The sequence below is a fragment of the Rhea americana genome, unplaced genomic scaffold, assembly GCF_003343005.1.
Source record: "Rhea americana isolate MKP2758 unplaced genomic scaffold, rheAme1 scaffold_263, whole genome shotgun sequence".
Lineage (NCBI taxonomy): Eukaryota > Metazoa > Chordata > Aves > Rheiformes > Rheidae > Rhea > Rhea americana.
Window position 1 is genome coordinate 684518 of NW_028186383.1, and position 18988 is coordinate 703505.

An 18988-nucleotide genomic window follows, 5' to 3' on the forward strand; every position below is an offset into this window, starting at 1 on the left:
TGACCTTGTGTCTTTTGATGCAAGAATTTGCAAATGATACATTTTATTTCTAAAAAGGGAGTTCCATATACCACTTGCTTGACACTAAATTGCATGTTAGGTAGCTTTAGGATGGGCATACCAGATCTTTTTGTAAATTTGCTTAAAACTACTGTGAGTATCTTTGCACTTTGTGAATATTCTGAAAAGTAACATTTTTAAATATACTAGAAATGAAAGAAGAAAACAGAGGTGTGCAACATTATTACCTGCATGGAGACATATAGATGTCTAGAATGCTATAAGCAGATATTCTCCAGCTCACTTGTCCAGATAGAAAAGGCTTCCAAAGATTTATTACTACTTTATCAGAAATAAAATGCATAACAGTACATGACACATGGTTGAGCACCAAGCAGACAGTATGAATTAAATGGACACTAAAAATGCATTTTTATTACACATTGTTTTTGAATAGAAGTGTACAGGAAAATATTTCTTTGCCAGTTTTAAAGTTTGTTAAAACTAATATATTAAAAATGGCCTGCAAAGAGAACAGATTTTCTACAAGCAATACCAAAGCATCATAGAGCAACTTTGTAGTGAGCARTGAAAAGCTCCAAAAGCCCAAGTGCTCTCTCTGTTTACGCAGGAGCAAGCTGAGGAAGAGATCAAAGGCCGAAAGTGATGGAGAGGAACAAGAAAAACCATGCTCACTATTACAATGCTTACTGAAAATAAAATAAGGATTTAAAATTGCTTAGCATTAGAAAAGTGAATAGATACAGAAGAAAGATGTTAACTGATTTCTTTTTAAATATTGGCTCTATTTGATAACCAGCTTTATTCAGCCTGTGTAACTTGAATTCTGACATGCTCATGGGGTAATATTGGATAGATTCCAATAACTAGAGCAGGGATTTTAAAAAGGATCATGATAATACTTTTTCCAGTTTGGTAGCCAAACTGAGAAAAGTATACTCCAAAGCAAACACAACTTTTTTTTTTTTTAACTTTTCCCTGTCAAAAAATGAGAAAAATAAAATCATATTGTTGTTGAACATGATTTTTTCTGTTCATCCTAAAATTCAGCATTGGGAACATATAAAAGCAAAACAAATATAGGCTAAGATTCATMAATCATTTGTGATTATTCCTATTTCAGTGGTTAGAGTAATCAATCAGGATGTAAAACACAACACAATGCAGCACAATGCAACAAACAAGAAAACAGTAAAAAAATCTGCTTTCTAGCAGATCTTTATCTCATAGTCTTTATCTTCGGCTACAAAGCAATACGTACCAGGATGAGTGATATTCTGAAATCAGTTTCCCTCAACAATTCCAGCAGAAGCTATGCCATTTAGAATAAAATATGTATTTATTCAAGATTTTATATATGCCTGACTATAGAGTATTTTTAGTTATAAATTACAGAGAAAAACATAACATTTTATTGAACATATTTATACTGGAGTTAAATGAATTTGCAAGAAAATTCTGAAACTAGAAAAAATAGTGTCATCACATAGTATAATGTGTTCTTCAACCTGTGGATGACATCTAGAAGGTTACACAAAGTACTTGTATTTTATGTATTATTTGTCATAGAAACCCATAACATGTTCTTTGGAAACAATTTACAATGTAATTTAGTAGTTAAAAATTAGATAAGCTTTTCCAATGGTTGTATCACMCTGTACTCTCACTTTTCATTGCCAATTAAAGCAATGAATAATGGCATTGGAAACTGCTCTTATGAGCCGTAGAAAACAATATTAATTTTGATCACTTTGAAACAGTTCAATATACTGCAGCACAGCCAGGATTGTATTTAATAATTTACATATCCCAGAGAGAATTGACACAATGGTTTATAAGAGATAATAACTATAGAATGATACTAACACAAATCTATATTGTTTAATTAATTAAGGCAATGGAGGAGGTTGGCTCTGACTTGTGTTTTATCTGTTGTTCAAATGAGTCCATAAACAAATGTTTTACTATTGGCAAGTACACACTGCAGAAATAGAATCTGATCAATGATCAGTTATGCCTAAGTATATATAAGTGATTTAAATTAGAAAACAAATCGTTGCTCCATTAAATGTTATAAACTATTTGAACTCCCTAGTCCACTCAATATGATTATTAACAATATGGGAGTCAATACTTAATGAGAGTAAAGGCACAGAATTAGCATTCAGCAAGGGAAAAACAAAATATGTGATTAATCATGCAATTTTGTAGTCTTGCATCAAAGAACGGGTGGGATTTTTGCTTTTTTTTAATGTGAACATTTCAAAAYATGTATCTGAGATATGTCAATAAACACTTGAGATGCTGTGTATCTTTATTTTTGTTTATTTTGTTTTTGTTTTTGTTTTTCTTTTTAAGGGCAGACWTGAATGAAATCTGGCCTGCCCCTTTATTTTGACTTCTAATTACTTTTCTTAGAGAGTTACCATGGCACTAACTAACTACTCAACATCATTTATTTTTTTTGAGAGATTTCCTCAGTTTCATTGAGCTCTAATCAATGCCTGTAGGACATTAGGGAACTACTACAATAACCTTCAGAAATACGTTAACATTTTAAAACGCTCAAAGCTGTACCTCTTAAATTCGTACTATTTGTTCCTAACGACATAGTGCAACATGTAATGTGAAGCTATGTACAGTGTTGGATGTCACATCCATTTATATTCTTATTGATTATCCGTCTGGAAAAACTGTGTTTATTCATTGACAGAAATATAGTGCATTGTGCTTGCATTGTAGCACTGTGTTAAGATAATGAGATTAACAAATCCACTGTTATCTTCTGATGTGTTCACTGGTCGACTGAATGCAAATACATCTTTATTTTAGAACCTCCTGTGAGAGAAAAAAAAAACCCAAAGCCTAAATGCTAAACAGCATAGCTTAGTTTATCCTTTTCGTAGCTGCATTTTTCCCTTTCAAATGTTAATAACCTAATGAATTATTATATCCAATGGCAGCATAAGCATTCGTTCATAGCCTTTTTCTAACTACGATCAATTGGCTTCTGAAATGGCATTGCTTGGAAAATATTCTATTTATAATTAAAGCAGTCAAATCACATACACACTCTAATATGCTTATATTTGTTGAACATTTTAAGAATATCACTTAAAATAAAATGGTTGATCATTTTGTTTTAGATATCTTGAGATGACCCCTCAACTGAGATGGGATTTAGACGTGAAAGTCGTGGAGGCAGTAAAATTTGGGACACAAAGAAGTAGAGATTTCAGAAGGARAAAGTCAATGTGTAATTAAACTCCGAGAGTTCCCAGCCCACAAACAGAAAGCTCAGGTTGTTCCTCACATGCTCTTCATACTCATTCTGTTCTGTTTATGAGGTGAATTGTAGAGTAAGAAAACATTGTTTTGGCATGTGTCTTGAAAAGTGTTTACAAAGGTGCTGTAGAGGGAGGCTGAGAATATATTTCAAAAAATACTAGCATTGAGCTTTTACCTCAGTGCTTTACCTAGGAAGGAGGATATATAATACAGTGTTAACGACTCTTTCCCTGTCAGCAGCCAGATGATGACTAGACCACATGACTCATACCGCTTCATTCTTTTCTATCTTTCTGACCCCTTGAACGCTTTTGTACATACATGAAATAATTGCCACATTGGTACTACGGTAGTAAATAATATGTAACAGAACTTGCTAGTTGTGGAGATTATTTGTGTATCTTTCTATTACTGTGCTGATGATCTGTTTGTAAAAACGATTCACATACAACAAATGATATTTATGTTAAATATTACTGCTATTTAGCTGTTAAAATGAATAACATGAAGCAACAGGKTTTGTAAAGTTTTTCTAGGGAAGTTCCCATCTTAAGGCATCACTCATCTTGTTCTCTTTACAAAATAAAGCTGAACAGCACAATAGTTTGTGGCCAGAATTAGGGTTGGGAGTTCTCCCTACTCTTTCGTATTTATTCTAGGTGGCCTTAAACAAGTCATTCTTCTTCTAGACAAATCTGTTTGTCTTCATTTCCCAGCAGTTAAATGAGAAAGGGAATATCAGAAATGGGATAGGAGTACTGAGACATAGCAAGTATTACAGAGATATATTTAAGAACAGGAGATATTCTAGCATTATGATGAAAATGTCATAAATTAACATTTTCTGACATTCCCGGTTACAGTCAGGGCAATCACACGTCATCATCTTTTGACTTACTTTCAAGTGACTAATTTATGCGATTACTTCTTCATAGAGAGCTCTGAAGTTCTATGTGCAACTATTTGTTGCTTATATAAATATTTTATGTACTTAAGGGAAGTAGCTTAGTCTTCTCATACTCACAGAACAGGGAAAAATTATGAAAAGTGAAAGTGACTTAACCAATCTATTACAGTCAAGCAACAGAACTATTCAAGTTATTGAGACGCAGGCCCTTCAAAGTAAAATGTGATCAATAAGGAGATCACAAAGAAATGTTCGGCATTAATGCGAATATTAAATATCATTTCCTCATGAGAAAGAAAAGATACTGTCTTGATATTCTGAAATATAAATTCTAAAATCAATAACATCTGATCATTTATTAACTGCCACCATGACCACTGGAGCAGTCAGCTGTATCACACATACTAGGTATTGTAATACAGTGGAGTGAGGGACAAACATGCAAAAGGTTTATGTGGCAGAGCTAGTCAAAGCATCAGCAACGAGCTTCTAGCTGTTGATTTCCATATTAATTTAGACTACAAAGTTGTTACCATAGAAATGTTCTCTAGCATCACGGAAATCAATCAAACATTGCGTGTTTTTCTTACACATTTGGAGTTATAGAGATGGAATGACAGAATCCTAGTTTCTCCAGTAACTTATACAGGTATTTGACTTCATTTTTTATCCAAAGATATTATTGTAGGTTGAAAAGAGCTCCAGGACCTTAAACAGATTCTGCCCAATTACTGAAACCATAGGGCTTTATCTCTAAAAACCACATATTTCTACACCTTGTCAGAGAATTAAATAATAATAATAATAATAATAATAATAATAATAATAAAAACTCTCTAAAGCCTATAAGATACAAGGCTTTATCAGCAAGCTTGTTGTGTGACATGACTGTGTTTTTACAGGCCTTCATAGTAACCTTAGTAGCACATGTGGCTGTTAAAGCATTTGAAAATCAGTAATTATGCACCTTCCATTTCTGTTGTGCACACTGACATTTTCAATACTGCTATGTTGCATGCTGGGGTGTGATGAAGATGATGGCATAGTAAAAGCAGATGCAGCTTTAGAGAAAGTCCATGTCTCATTTCACAATACCAGGAACAAGGGTGGAGCTGGTCTTGTTTGTATCATATAAAGCTCTGAATTAGTAAGCTAAGAAAGGGAGGATAAGAAAGGAAGTTTGGATTTTAAAAGTAACTACTGTGAATCCTTGGTCATTTTCAGTTACCACAAATTTTAAATGTGTAATCTGTGCCTGAAAAGTAATTGCCTCACAGTATTTCTGCACCTCGTTGACAAACTTGTATCAGCTACAGATGCCAGAGCTACTACTGAAGTTCCCTCACCAGGCACCCCTTATCTCCCCTGAGTGATAATGTCTGTGATGAGCAGGCTGGCATTTGTAAATACAAAAAAAGATTAGGAACCTGACATTGACCATACTAGATCAAAAAAAGAGATCACTCTTGTTCAACATCCAGCCTCCAGCAGTGGCCAAAAGCAGGTGCTCAGAGGGGACCATCAGAACAGGTAAAGCCTCCTGGTTGATACCAGCCTCCAACCATTTGCACTTCAGGGAATTCATGGGCAAAATGCAATTCCTATGTAATTAGTAACCATTAACACTTTTTTCTTGTGAATTTACCCAATCTGCTTTTAAACCTATGCAAATTTTAACTATTCACAGGCTGTCYTCAGAAAGACTCCCATGACTTGGTTACCAGTTGTGCAGATAATCATTTCTTTTTGTAGAGTCTTACACAAACTCCAAGAAAAGATCAAGATGAATGCATAGGGTCTATGAAGCAGGCTTAAAAGGAGCATGCARCGTTTTAACAAAAGGAAAAATATTGCTCAATTTAACTACAAACTAGAATCCTCTTAGAAGTTTTAAGGGACAYAAAATAACAAGGACACAAGTGTGTGGCTGAGCTGCCAAAGTTCACAGAATGCTTGTGAAACAGAATCTATATTTACTCATTAATGGCTCTATATGGTAACCAGCAATCCAGCAGAGCGTGTCTGGTTTGACAACTGAAAGTCGCTGGTATTTTTTTAAGTCAAGATTTTTTAAAGGAGAGATACCTAAAACTCTCAATATCTGCTTTTTGGGGTTGTCTTAATATATTCATTTTGCTTCCTACGTGACATTTACATTTTTTACACAGATAATTAAGATAATTATCTTATTCTAGACTTGAATCTAATTCAAATAAAAATGATACAGGCATCAGGATAAATTTGAGATGAATTATTTCTATCTATTCCTATTTAGTCATGAGTATAAGAGACACAGACAGAAGGTGGACTTTTTAATCTAAATGTATAAATAATAATATTTGGATCTTTTTAATATAAGAACCTCTTTAAATGTTAGAATTTTTTATGAAAGAAAGGAACTATCCCTATGTCAGTCTGGTAGATCTGTGAAACAGAGAACCAGAGTTACTTGCTCTGCARCAAGCAGGCAAGCAAACAAGCAAGTAGTCTCCCTCCCTCCAAATTCCTTCCCCTCTTTCTCCCTTCCTCCCACCCCCCAGGCACTGAAGCAAGGAACAGTGCATTGATTTTCAACTCAGAATCACTTTCTTCCCAGGACAGAATTTGAACTGTCTGCCTTTTACCGTGTAGATTTTAAATAATKTTTTTCTTCCCAGAGATAAAATATAGGCCACATTAAAGTCCACCTTTTGCCTTAGAAGTCAGTAATTAAGATAACTGGAAAGGAAGAATAGACATCTGCTGACTAAAATTCTTGGTACACACTGACTTTAGCATATTTTCTTTGATTTTTACTAAAAATAAGAATCTAAAATAAAAGTAATACWTATAGTATTTATATACATATAAGTCTGGCATGTACTTCCTCATGGTAATTTTCTGAAGCCTTTAAGTCCTTTGATCCTTTTCATTACTGTTAGTCTTGTCACAGTAGAGATCAGATAATCTCTGTCGTCTTCACTCACTGTCTTGGTGAAGTCTCCAGCAACATACAAGGAACTTTGTCTGGTCCCAAATCCTGAGTTCACTTCCTTTTATCTCTGTATTCTGAAATGAATGTTTTTAAAAGTGTGACCAGAGTACTAAGTATTTTAAATTTAAAACAACTGCAGATCAAATTTCTTCTGAGAAAACAAGTTTTGTAATCCATCAATAATAGACCACTAGAATTTAGATGATGCAGAATTTTTTGGTAGTGTCAGCTTTAAAGTACACACTGGATTCTTTTTCAACTGATTTTTTAATAAAGAAAAAAAAAGATAGCATTTTAGAGCAATTACTTGGAATTGTCTTTCACAGTGAGGAGCAGGCTATCTTTGCTCATTTAGTTTCTGATGACTAGGAGCCATTATTTATTGACTGACAGTTCTGAACTGCACTACTACTGCTATTCAAGATACATTTAAAGCACTCACATACAACTCATGAGCCTTTTTTTATTGGAAGAAAGGCCTACAGAGAATAGTGAAAAAGATCAAAGATATTTCAAATCTCTCATTTGACAGGATTCCAGTCACTAGTCCAGCATAAAGACTTCATATTATACTAACAGCAGGAGGGAAAGATTACTTACAAATATGTAATCATCATAAAATCACCATTAAAGCATAACCATGACAATACTATATTGGTTTTGATAAATCTTTCTATGATAAATCACGCTTTCAATAATAACRTGCAGCAGAGCAAGAACAACATTCAAGTTGGGCACCAGAACAGAGCTAATAACCTCTCCAGAATTCAGAGTACAGTGACCTGATACCCAACAGCTCTGCATGGAGCAACACAGATTTATCAAGGTTTATGAGCTCAAACACTGCCTAAAGGTAGCTACACTACAAACTGATCCCAGAAGACTTCATATAAGTGCTATATGTGATTTAATACACCCTGACAGACCTGAGCTGTTTTGGTATATTACTAGCTCCTGTCTCACTCATGGTTAACTGAAAAYTTCCTGTGCTTTAAATTTAAGGACATGCATCTTCAATTCTATCCACAGCATCTCTGTATTTTCACTGAAATCCTGCTGCAAGCCTATTCCACTGCTACAAAGCACAATTCCTATGTTTCTTGCCTTTCTTTAGGCTGATTTTCAAATAGGTTTTCAGAAAAGGGAATAAAAAAAAATCTTTTATTCAGTCTTAAGTCTGGGAACCTAAAAGTCTTGGGAGAAATGTCTGAACAACATGGCACAGAGCCTGAGAGTTTTAACAAAGCTCTGGAGCGTGGAGACCCCAGATAGTTCTGGGTGCCTGTCACCATATTCCCAGCAGCGTGAATGGGACAGTCAAGCTATTACGCGTACACATGTCTAATAGAATATGTCTATCATTTGGAAGGCTAGATAGCCCACTGATTTTCTTAGAAAAGCTCAGCATCACTTGTCAAAATCACTCTTGGTTAAGTAAGCTGTTAGGGTATAAAAGCTTTTGAGCTAACAGTGTGATTGCTGAGAGTGTCAGAGACCCCATGATGCTACTGTCTACTGATGAACTTGTTCACTAAGCAGTACAGATGCAGCCACATTTCCATGCTCTAAATCAGTTGAAACCAACAGGTCGGCAAATTCCGCGCTGTAATTGGATACACAAGAGTAGCCTGATAAAAAGTTTTTTTGTTGTTACTGGATTTCATTGGACATTTTTTTGAAAGAGGCAGTTGTTTCCTTTTCAATTACTTTAATTTGATGATTTTCTCTAATAACTTTACCTTATTGAAAATTCTAAGCAAGCTCTATTAACAATTCATTCTTATTACAAATTTTTATGAATATATTAGTAAAAATGTCATTAATTGTGTCTTTCTTTTCCATTCATGTTGCAAAAAAAGATTAATTTAAAAATATTAAACTACACACTACAATATTATAAAATTAGCAACGGAAAAAGTTTTTTTTAAAAAAATAAACTAAAATATCTAAAATATATTAATCATAAGTCATGCATATGGGCTTAAATTTTATCTTGTTCTCATAGGAATATATATATAGTACATTTTCAAGATCAATCAAGCTACTTTAAAAATATTTCTTACTTAAACACTTTAGAAACATTTAATATGGTCTAACGTCTGCATAATAAAAGAGAGAGTTTCAATGTGAATGTTTTATTTCATGACCAAATTAATATAATCACACATACCGTGGACTCTTAGTAAAAACAGTACTTGAATACTTAGAATGGTAAACTTTGAGTAATAATAGACAAGAACATAAACTTATTAGAAATCACTAGCATATAGACAATCTTATTTAAAAGACTAGTCACCATCTGCAATGAATCACAATACACAGTGTCTATTGACAAGCTAATGTATAAGAACTTCATCTCATTTCCACACTTGCTCACAGTGATCCACAAATATCTTCTACAAGAATTCCTAAGGTCACCACTTTCTTTAAGAGAATTTTTACCAAGGTATACCTGAAGTATAAATACAGAGATGTCAAAAGCGTTTGGCTCTTGTCTATTTACAAGATATAATTCTTCTGAAGTAGTTCTGCACTTCCATGACTTCAATATCTATATTACATAATGACAGCAGTAATGACCTATTTAAGTGTGAACGTTTATAGAACGTGTGTAAATATGCTTCAGATAACAGTCAATTCCTAATGGAGTGATGCTGCAACAAAGCCAAAACACTTACTCTGGAAGTCTCTGCACAATGCCACAACCCAAAGACAGATTCTTATTATTGTTATTGCCAGTATACAACATTGAAAATTTTAAATAAATAATAAAAAAGATCTATGCTAAGGTCGATCTTAATTCTTAGAAGAGTTAGTAATATCAGCTTTTCTACCATGAGTTAAAAAGAGCAGAAGACTGGATAATAAATGGCCTCCTCATTTTATTACCTTAGACTCTGAAAATAATTGGGATCATCTAACGCATCTTTGCCCCACCTGAGTCCTTATAGTGGGCCGAAGCAGAAAACCAGTTCAGGAACTTGCCAATGCAAGTAGCCTCAAAAAAAAAANAAAAAAAAAAAAAAAAAAAAAAAGATAGGTTCTTTTAATATATCCAGCACAATTATTAGTGGGACATAAGGAATTACAGAACTACAGAAATGCGAAAAGGCAAGGAGGGTCCTTGGCCTGAGGCACCAGTGCCGCAGGTCTCCCTACACAGTATCGAAAAATACTGAAACACTACCTTGAGTTCATCTAAGCATTTATGGCAGATCTAGTAAAAGTTATAGCTTATGAGAAAGATGTGTTTTCAGAGATGCCAATGAATGAAGAAGAGAAATCCTAGTGCAGTTTAATATTCGTATTTCTAAAGTTAATATTTCTAATTTTCAGCAAAGTTTCTGTAAATGCATTGAATATCTTGTCTGGTTTGTTCCAGTCAGCTACTATCCACAAATCTTTTTCTSTTTAAACAGAACAAGGGAACTGACCTATCTTGTATGTGGCAAATGCACCAAGTTTGTCCCTTTGTCCTTTTCCATGGATGCTGTCATGTGATACACATTGTTCGCTACAGCTCTGGATAAATCTGATTAAAAAACATAACCAAAAGAAAACCAAGAAAAAAAAAAGCACCCTGCTTCTCCCCTATAGGTCCAATTTAAAAATGAAATGAAAATTTGCTATAAATTAAGTCGGGGAAATAATCTTTCCCTCTGCAAATCTGCACCAGCTGCCCTTGGCATCCAGCAAGGAAGGGGCAAGTAGCTGTTGTGAGGTAGCACTTAAGGACACCTTGACAGCTGGAGCAGAAGTGGGAAGACCTTCGCTTCCACCTCAGGTGTGCCAGAGGCCCCGGGGGGGGGGGCAGGTGGAGAACCGAACCGGTGGCCCAAGCCCTCCTCCTGGCTGCTGCGGCTGCTGCTGCTGYGGCTGCCTTAGCAGCTTGCTAGGACAGTGCCCAGAGTGAGTCGRAACCCCCTGGCACGTGGAAGGACTATACAGCAGTGCTCCAGATTTTTACCAGGCAGGGACCAAAGCTGTGGGAAGCCTGCTAATAATAATAATTGCAATATGCAACTGCACTAGAAAGAGTGGTGAAAACGAAGAGGCAAAACAAAATGCGTATGTTTTGAGCTCCAGATAAACAAGCAAAATGTTTCAAAGCCGTTTGCCTGGCAGTAGACGGATAGAAAGTGCTATCAAAGTCAGCCAACACAAGCATGGAAATACACAGGCATATAAACAGGCAGCATACCATATGTCCACCAACATCCAGTACAATAGGAACATTAAGAAAGCCATTAAGATAGTGTCCCCATTGTGCCCAGGTATACAATAACATATGGTACATTTCCTGCTTAACTGTGCATTTCCTTGCTTTTGTTGTTTAGCATCACTAATTTTGAGCTCAATTAGTATAGTTTGGATGTGAATTTCTCTGCAGAATATTTTCTAATTCTTTGCTACTGCTTAAAATCAATCTTTTATAGTGCAAGTGCATAAGAAGCATTAATATAGGGTAGGATTTTATTTCCCAAATTTAAATTAAATGGGATAGCTAGATGGAATTATTTCAATGTAGCTACACACAATATATAAACTATTATTGTCTTCTTATTAAAGTCCTCATGCAATTTACTATAATGTTGCTACCGAGAAACATTACAAGGTTATTGTTGGTTTTAATCAGTGCAGACTTCCCAAGGACAGGAACTCCAATAGATATGGGTACTTCTCAGAGGTGTAGATTAGAGGTAAAATAGGAAGGGACTAATGTGCCAGTGTGAAAGGAAATATAACAAGAAGAGCAAATTGACCATATAGAAATGAGGGCCCAGCTGAACCTGAGGACAACAGAGGGAGACCAGGATTATGAAATTTAGAGATCTCAAAGAGAAACTGAGAGTTCTTCAGACAAAACAAATTTCTTTAAAAAATTCTAATAACCCAATGCATGTCTAAGTGGTCGTATGTCTGTTCCAAAGAAATATCACAGAAAACATTTTCATTTCACATATTTGCACCTCTTTTTGTGACTGACTAACCAGGGAATTTCTGTGAATTGGTGAGATATTGAAGAGGTCGCTGTGGTAGGTGAAAAACAGCTTAAATTATGAACACTGACAGGCAGCAGATAACTGGCTGTATGTGTATGTGTGGGTGAATGTTTGAAACTGAACTTTTGAACCCTCAAACAGAAGTCTGCTACTTGCAAGCTGCAACTGATGAGATCTGCATTTAAATCTTGGTAAGAGCTGGACCAGGGGCACCTCCTGAATCCTCCAATTAATGATGAGACAAGAGGCAAAGAACAACGGTTAGGAGGATGCTCATCCATTCTGCTTCCGCACGCAGCCCACTCAGATTCAGGAAACTGAGACCTTGGGAGGTCAGCAAGAAGAAGGTGAAGCTCCCAGCTGGAGGAAAGATCCTGGAAAAGAGGAGGCATCCTGCAAACCAGGGAGATGCATGGAGACAAACCCTGGGGGACGCCAAGGACCTTGGCCACCAATGCTCAAGGCTGGCAGCTATGAGCAGCAGCACAGATGAATGGGATCAACGTGAATTTCTGCTCCACCTTCCTGAAGCAGCAGTGACCTCCTTGCTGGGAAAGGGAGACCTAGTGAATGCAGCACTTCAGGGAAGTGAGTCAGGGAGCGTGTGAGATCATCGAGTAAAAGCTCTAATCTGGTGGTTTCTAAATAAACCTCAGCACCCAGATCCACAGTGGGTTAACATTTATTCTGTCTTGCCTGTGACAGTGGCACTATYCATGACTGTTTGGGAAATTGTATACAGTTCATGTAGAAGTGTGTGCGGAGAAGGAAGTGGTCTCAGGTATGAAGCCAAATTAGAATGAAGAAAGGAAATCACTGCAAGATTTAGTTAGTATCTTCACTAGTGTAAACTATGTTTCAGTTTTAGACATTTATGATGTTAGAGGTTCATCTCCAGATTAAAGTAACATAAATTTATGTCAACTTCTTATTTATTTAGAACATATTTGCCATTTAATATTAAGGGACTGCACAGACCATGAGTAAACATATGTATAGCAAACTAGGTTTCACACCTTTACAAGACAGAAATCTCCTAGACTCTGAGTAAACTCATTCCTTGGAACTTATGTACAAATTATATATATTTTTTAATTTTGTTAAAAGAAAAGGATTTGATTTTGCTTAAATTGTATCTCCTTTGAGTATTAAAATACTCTTCTCAAAATGAATTTCCCTAATATATTTCTGGGTACCATGTATTACAATAGAACCCCTGAAATTTACTGAACAATTACATTTAATATTTTAAATAGGGCAAAAAATTTGAGTTACTTGTASTACAGCAAGCAAGGAACAATACTTTGTAAGTTAATCAATGTTGTCATACAGATCAGAATCTGACATTAAGATTTCTGGATATCAAATAGTTTAAGTTGTTTAGCAAATACTATAAGTGTGGCAGAAGATATGTTGTACATGTTATTATACAAACATTATACAGTGAGTAAGTAACAGAGGACTCCTTCAAATGACCGTTCATAAATTCGGTGTTGTTAACAGTTACGAAAAGAAGAATCATGCATATTTACAATATAACAATTTGTTCTGGCACATAATAAGAATTAAGCTAGCCTTTAAAACATCTGGTTTTGCTTAAATTATTTTTCCTTACTTCTCAAATAATCACATATCTCTGCTCAGCTGACTTTGCATAATAACTTCATTCTTCAATTGTACCTTTTACAATCTGATCATACTAGGGCATGGCATGCTCAAAAAGAATAACTTTTATGAAGAAAATATTTCTTTCCAGCTACATGATYGAGGAAAAAACTGTCCAACATCTCCAACAAAACAGACACAATAAGAAATGAATACTTCTAACTCTTAGTGAATTGCCAGTAACTTTTCAGCTTTCCTGGCTTTGTTTTYTATAATATTCTGAGCCCGTTGGAATGAACCAGAATATCCATACTATTACTTTTACAGTGCAAGAACACAAAAGCAGGTATATTTTTCACAATGTGCCTGAAGATGCTTTTTTTTGTGTGTTTGTGTGTGTCCATCTCTGCTTATCACTRTCTCATGTGCCTATAAATATGTATTCCTTCCCTATTACAATAAGAGAAATCAAAATGTTCTTTAGCATGAAGAAAGCATGCCTTCCTTAGCCAGTTAAGGCTAARTTCAAATTGTTTCTGCATTATTCTCTTCAAGTCATTGTGTTTGACATTCATATTGCAAGCACTCAAAATTTAAATATCTCTAAAAGCAAAAATTTAAAAAGAGATGTCAGAAATATTGATTAGTCATGAATATATAATACAATCAACATGCTATTACTTTTTTACTACAGTCGTATTAAAAAAGAAAAAAACATATATTTTTAACTAAATGGCTTACTTATAGTTAAGAAAAACAGTCTAAAGTCTACCTGAGAAATATAGTGTAGGAGTCATTTGTTTAACATGCTATAATAGCTCTTTACAAAATGGCTCCTGATTTCTGAACATAATAGGAACAGTTCTTCCAGATCCTAACAAGCAGATAATACCAAGAATACTTACAATCTCTTCCTTTGGGTTTTAAAAAAGTGAGAGTTGCATGAAAGATTTTTTGCATTTTTTTAACACTTGAGAACGAGGGTGTGAAAGTATGCTTGGCACAAGCTATTTTTTCTTTCCCCTTTATACATTAAGATTCACTTTCAGCAGTAATATTTTTACCTACATAATCTTCCGGCCAATAAAAAGCATGATCATTTTCCTTCCCAGTAATTACATGGTTGCCAGATTCAATTTTGTTCCATTTACCATTTCAGAATTCTTAACTTTTAACAGTTGCTCAATATGCATCTTCATTACTTTCCCTTTTACTTCTCCCAGGTATAAAARTGTTCAGCTCTGTAGCAGATATTAACTTTTTGTCCCTTATCCACTTCCAATTCCCCCTCTGAATTTGTCTGGAAATTGYGTGGACTAGCTCGAGAATCATGTCATGTACCTTCTTCGCTATGTACTGCTTTTTCACATTGAAGATTTTTTGTTTTGTTTTGTTTTCTGTATCAGGAAAACACTGTACTTCACTAATGTTTAAATGGAAAACAAAGTTCTCYTCAAAATAAGAAAAAAAAGTACACTCAACAAAATAAACCTTTTGATTTCTGAAGAAAGCATTTACTATMCTGCAATATCATTCAACATTATGCCTCCTAGAGGCACTACTTCTCGAAATTGCTTTATAGTCACTGAACAAAAATTATATGAGAGTTCTGGGATGCACTATATTCTGCGATGCACCATATTCTGCCTTGGCCCTCTGCCCATAACCCACTGCTCATCTCTGACAATATTAAACTCTGATATCTCTTGAACCGGCTCGAGTAGAAACAAATACCACGCATCACTGCAGGACTGTGATTAGGAACTTTGCAATGGTGAACACRTTTATTTTGAAATTCGTACGGCTGAGAGATAAAATGTGAATGTGCACATTACAATTACTTATTCCGCCCTCTTCCATTCCTCCAAGCTCMAAATACTGACACGATAGCAGCTACTGTCTCACAAACTGTTAGAGGTAGCACACAGCTGCAGAATTGTCTGACTGGAAGTTTGGCTTTCAAATACCAAAAAGTGCCAATTTCTTAACTCTGTGGTTTGCAAGGTTTTGACYGTTGAAATTCTGTGGGAGTTGAAGCGGAAAAAAAATGGTGATGGCAACCTGATGATGTTAAAGTTTTGTTATCTTAAGACCTACCATGTCTGATAAAAAAGTACAAGTGCTCTCAGGGCCAGTAAAACTATCCAGGTCTGTGAACAGCAGAGAAAAAGCAGTGATCCCTAAATGACAGTAAAGCAGTCAAAAAAAAAAAAAANAAAAAAAAAAAAAAAAAAAAAAAAAGTAAAGCAATTAAAGACAAGAGGTAAAATACTGTTAGATAGAAGATAGAGTGCTTTTTCTTTCTTCTTTTCCTTGCTCATTTTTTGCAACATTATCTTTTTACTTACATATATTAGAACAACAAATCAGTATTTTCCWAATATCAAATATAATTTTGATTTCATATTGAAACGAAATGGATGTCTTCTAAGATTTTCAATAATAAAAGATTTCTGAAGTTTTCCACACCTCAATTACATTTGTACCTACTTCTCAATACAGTCAAGAGTAGTCCACCTTGTATTTATAAACTCCTTTAAAAAATCTAATTTTAGTGTTTTATGAATGGATTTTCAAGTGTATCTTAATGGATAGGTATTTTTATATACTTTATAGATTGCTCAGATGTTATTTAACTGCAAGTCATTCATCACAATTTATGGTTGATACTCATTAAGTCCACCTAGCTGCATAATCTCTGCTTCTGGTTGTGGTAATACCAGAATTCAAGCTGGCTATGTTTCTACAGTTCGTTCTTCCTGCACACCCCTAGCATCTATTGTAACAGTTGAGAGTACATCCTTGCTTAGTACTTCTGTTGCCCTTCTTGAAGATAGGAGTGACATTTGCTTTCTTCCAGTTACCAAGACCTTTCAAAGACCGTTGACTATGACCTCGTAATGACATCAGCCAGGTCCTTCAGCATTCGTGAGTGTATCCCATCAGGTCTCACAGACTTCTGTGTGTCGAGTTTGTTTAAATGCTTCCTATCCTGATCCTCCTCTACCAGTTGTTAGTTTTCTTTGCTCCGGACTTTCCCATAGATCTCAGGGGCCTGGGATTCCTGAAGACAAAACTTATCAGTAAAGACTAAGGTAAAGAAGATGCTGACTATCTCAGCCTTGTCCATGCCCTCTGTCACCATGTGTACAGCAGGCACACATTTTCCCTCAGCTTTCATTTKCAGCTGATATACTTGCAGAAGCCTTACTTGTTGCCCTTCGTGTCCATCACAAGATTCAACTCCATGTGAACTTTAGCTTTCTTAACCCCACTCCTGCGCTGTCAGACAGTGTCCCTATATTCCTATATTTGGGTCACCAAATTCTTCCACCTTCTGTGTGCTTCCTTTTTGTGTTTCAGTTTAGTCAGGAGCTCATTGTTCATCTATGCAAGCCTCCTGTCTTTGCTTGATTTCCTGCACACTGAAATAGATCATTTCTGACGATAGAGGAAGTGATCTTTGAAAAATCAACTTGCTCTCCCGGACCTCCTTCTTTTCTCCAGGACCGTYACCCATGGGATTCTTCAAGCAGGTCCCTGCACAGACCAAAGACTCCTCTTCTGAAGCCCAGGGCTGGGATCTTACTATTTGCCTTGTTCCTCTCTCTCAGGATCCTGAATTCCAGCACCTTGTGGCCACTGTGGCAGGAGGAAGGTTGCCCCCAAGCTTCACATCCGTAACCAGTTATTGTCTGTTTTTAAGTATGAGGTCCAGTAGAACACYTCCTCTCATTGGCTCCTTGATCTCTTGTGTCAGGAATTTACCATCAGTGAACTCTGGAAATCTAGATTCCTTGTATGCTGTTGTGTTGCTGCTCCACAAGTATCAGTGGTTAAAGTCCACCAGGAGGATCAGGCGCTGAGGGTTCTTCTAGTTATCTGAAGAAGGCCTCAACTTCTTCTTTCTGATCAGGTGGTCACTAGTAGATGTCTGCCACAACATTGCCCATAATGATCTGTCCTCTAACCCTGACCCATAAGCCCTCAGCTGGCTCATCATCCATCCCCAGACAGAGCTCCAAGCTGCTCTCTCATGTAAAAGGCAACCTCYTTTCTTTGCAGTCCTGGCCTGTCCTTCCTAAAAAGCCTGCATCCATCCACTACAGCACTTCAGTTGTGTGAGCTATCCCATCATGGCTGTGATCTGGATGATGTGGTAGCTCTGTAACTGCACACAGAACTCTGCTCCTGTCTATTTCCTATGCTGCGTGTGCTGGTGCATAGGCACTTTATATGGATATCCAGTCATGCTGTTTCCAGTAAGGGTGTGAGAGCTTCCCTCAAAATGCTGTCCTCATGATACTTCTTTATTTGTGTACATATGCTTGGCACGGGATCTTTTCCACTCTGTTTTGTTGTTTTCAYGGTGTTTCCTGTCTGTGTCATCTCATACCTTTCATTTGCCAATTTGGGCCACACACTCGTTTGTTTGTGGGTCATCCTCTCCCTCCCATGTCATTCTCTTCTCAACATGCCACCTTGCTGGCAAAATGTTTTTGACTCATTTGATCAGGAGGATCCTGTCTCTTCTCAGCAGTCCATAGTTGTCATAGAGTACTCCACGGTCATAGAAATGGAATCCCTGCTGTCAACTAGTTGTTGACCCATAGGATCCATGAACTCCTCCTTGAGCCCTTTGCCTTTATCATTAGAACTGAGAAAAAAAATCACTTGGTCCACCATGCCCTTGACCACTGCCTACAGAGCCATGTAGTCACATTTGATAAACTTTAGATCTATGCTGGCCCTCCYGTAGGTGCGCGCATGGAACGAGCACCAGGGAGTAAGCAAGGGCTTGACAAGACTCACCAGCCTTTCCACAATGTCCCAAACCTGAGGCCCTGGCACACAGCAAACATCCCCAAACAACAAGTCAGGTTCGCAGATGGGGGGCTTCATTCCTCACATCAGGGATTCACCTAGTACTGTCACTCACTGCCTYCTCCTGYGCTCTTGTGGCCAAGAAGGCCAATGGTATCCCAGGGTGCATTAGGAAGAGTGTTTCCAACAGGCTAAGGGAGGTCCTACCCCTTTACTCAACCCTGGTGAGGTCACATCTGGAGTACTGTGTCCAGTTCTGGGCTCCTCAGTACRAGAGAGACATGGAGCTACTGCAGAGASTCCAGTGTAGGGCTACAAAGATGATCAGAAGGCTGGAGCACCTGCCCTATGAGGAACGACTGCAAG

At 36.5% G+C, this 18988-nt stretch overlaps 1 protein-coding gene across 2 annotated transcripts in view; it reads right to left on the reverse strand.

The window, feature by feature from the left end:
- The window catches only part of CCDC102B (coiled-coil domain containing 102B), a 217676-nt gene that overhangs the window by 24718 nt on the left and 173970 nt on the right, over positions 1 to 18988 (reverse strand). The window contains exon 5 of one of the 2 annotated variants that reach the window (XM_085307765.1): positions 7110 to 7264. The exons of the other annotated variant lie outside the window; for it this stretch is intronic. Within the exon in view, the coding sequence (XP_085163891.1) occupies positions 7175 to 7264 (90 nt within the window). The 3' untranslated portion in view covers positions 7110 to 7174. Of the gene's footprint in view, positions 1 to 7109; positions 7265 to 18988 lie in introns of those variants that run through there. 2 annotated transcript variants of the gene reach the window in all.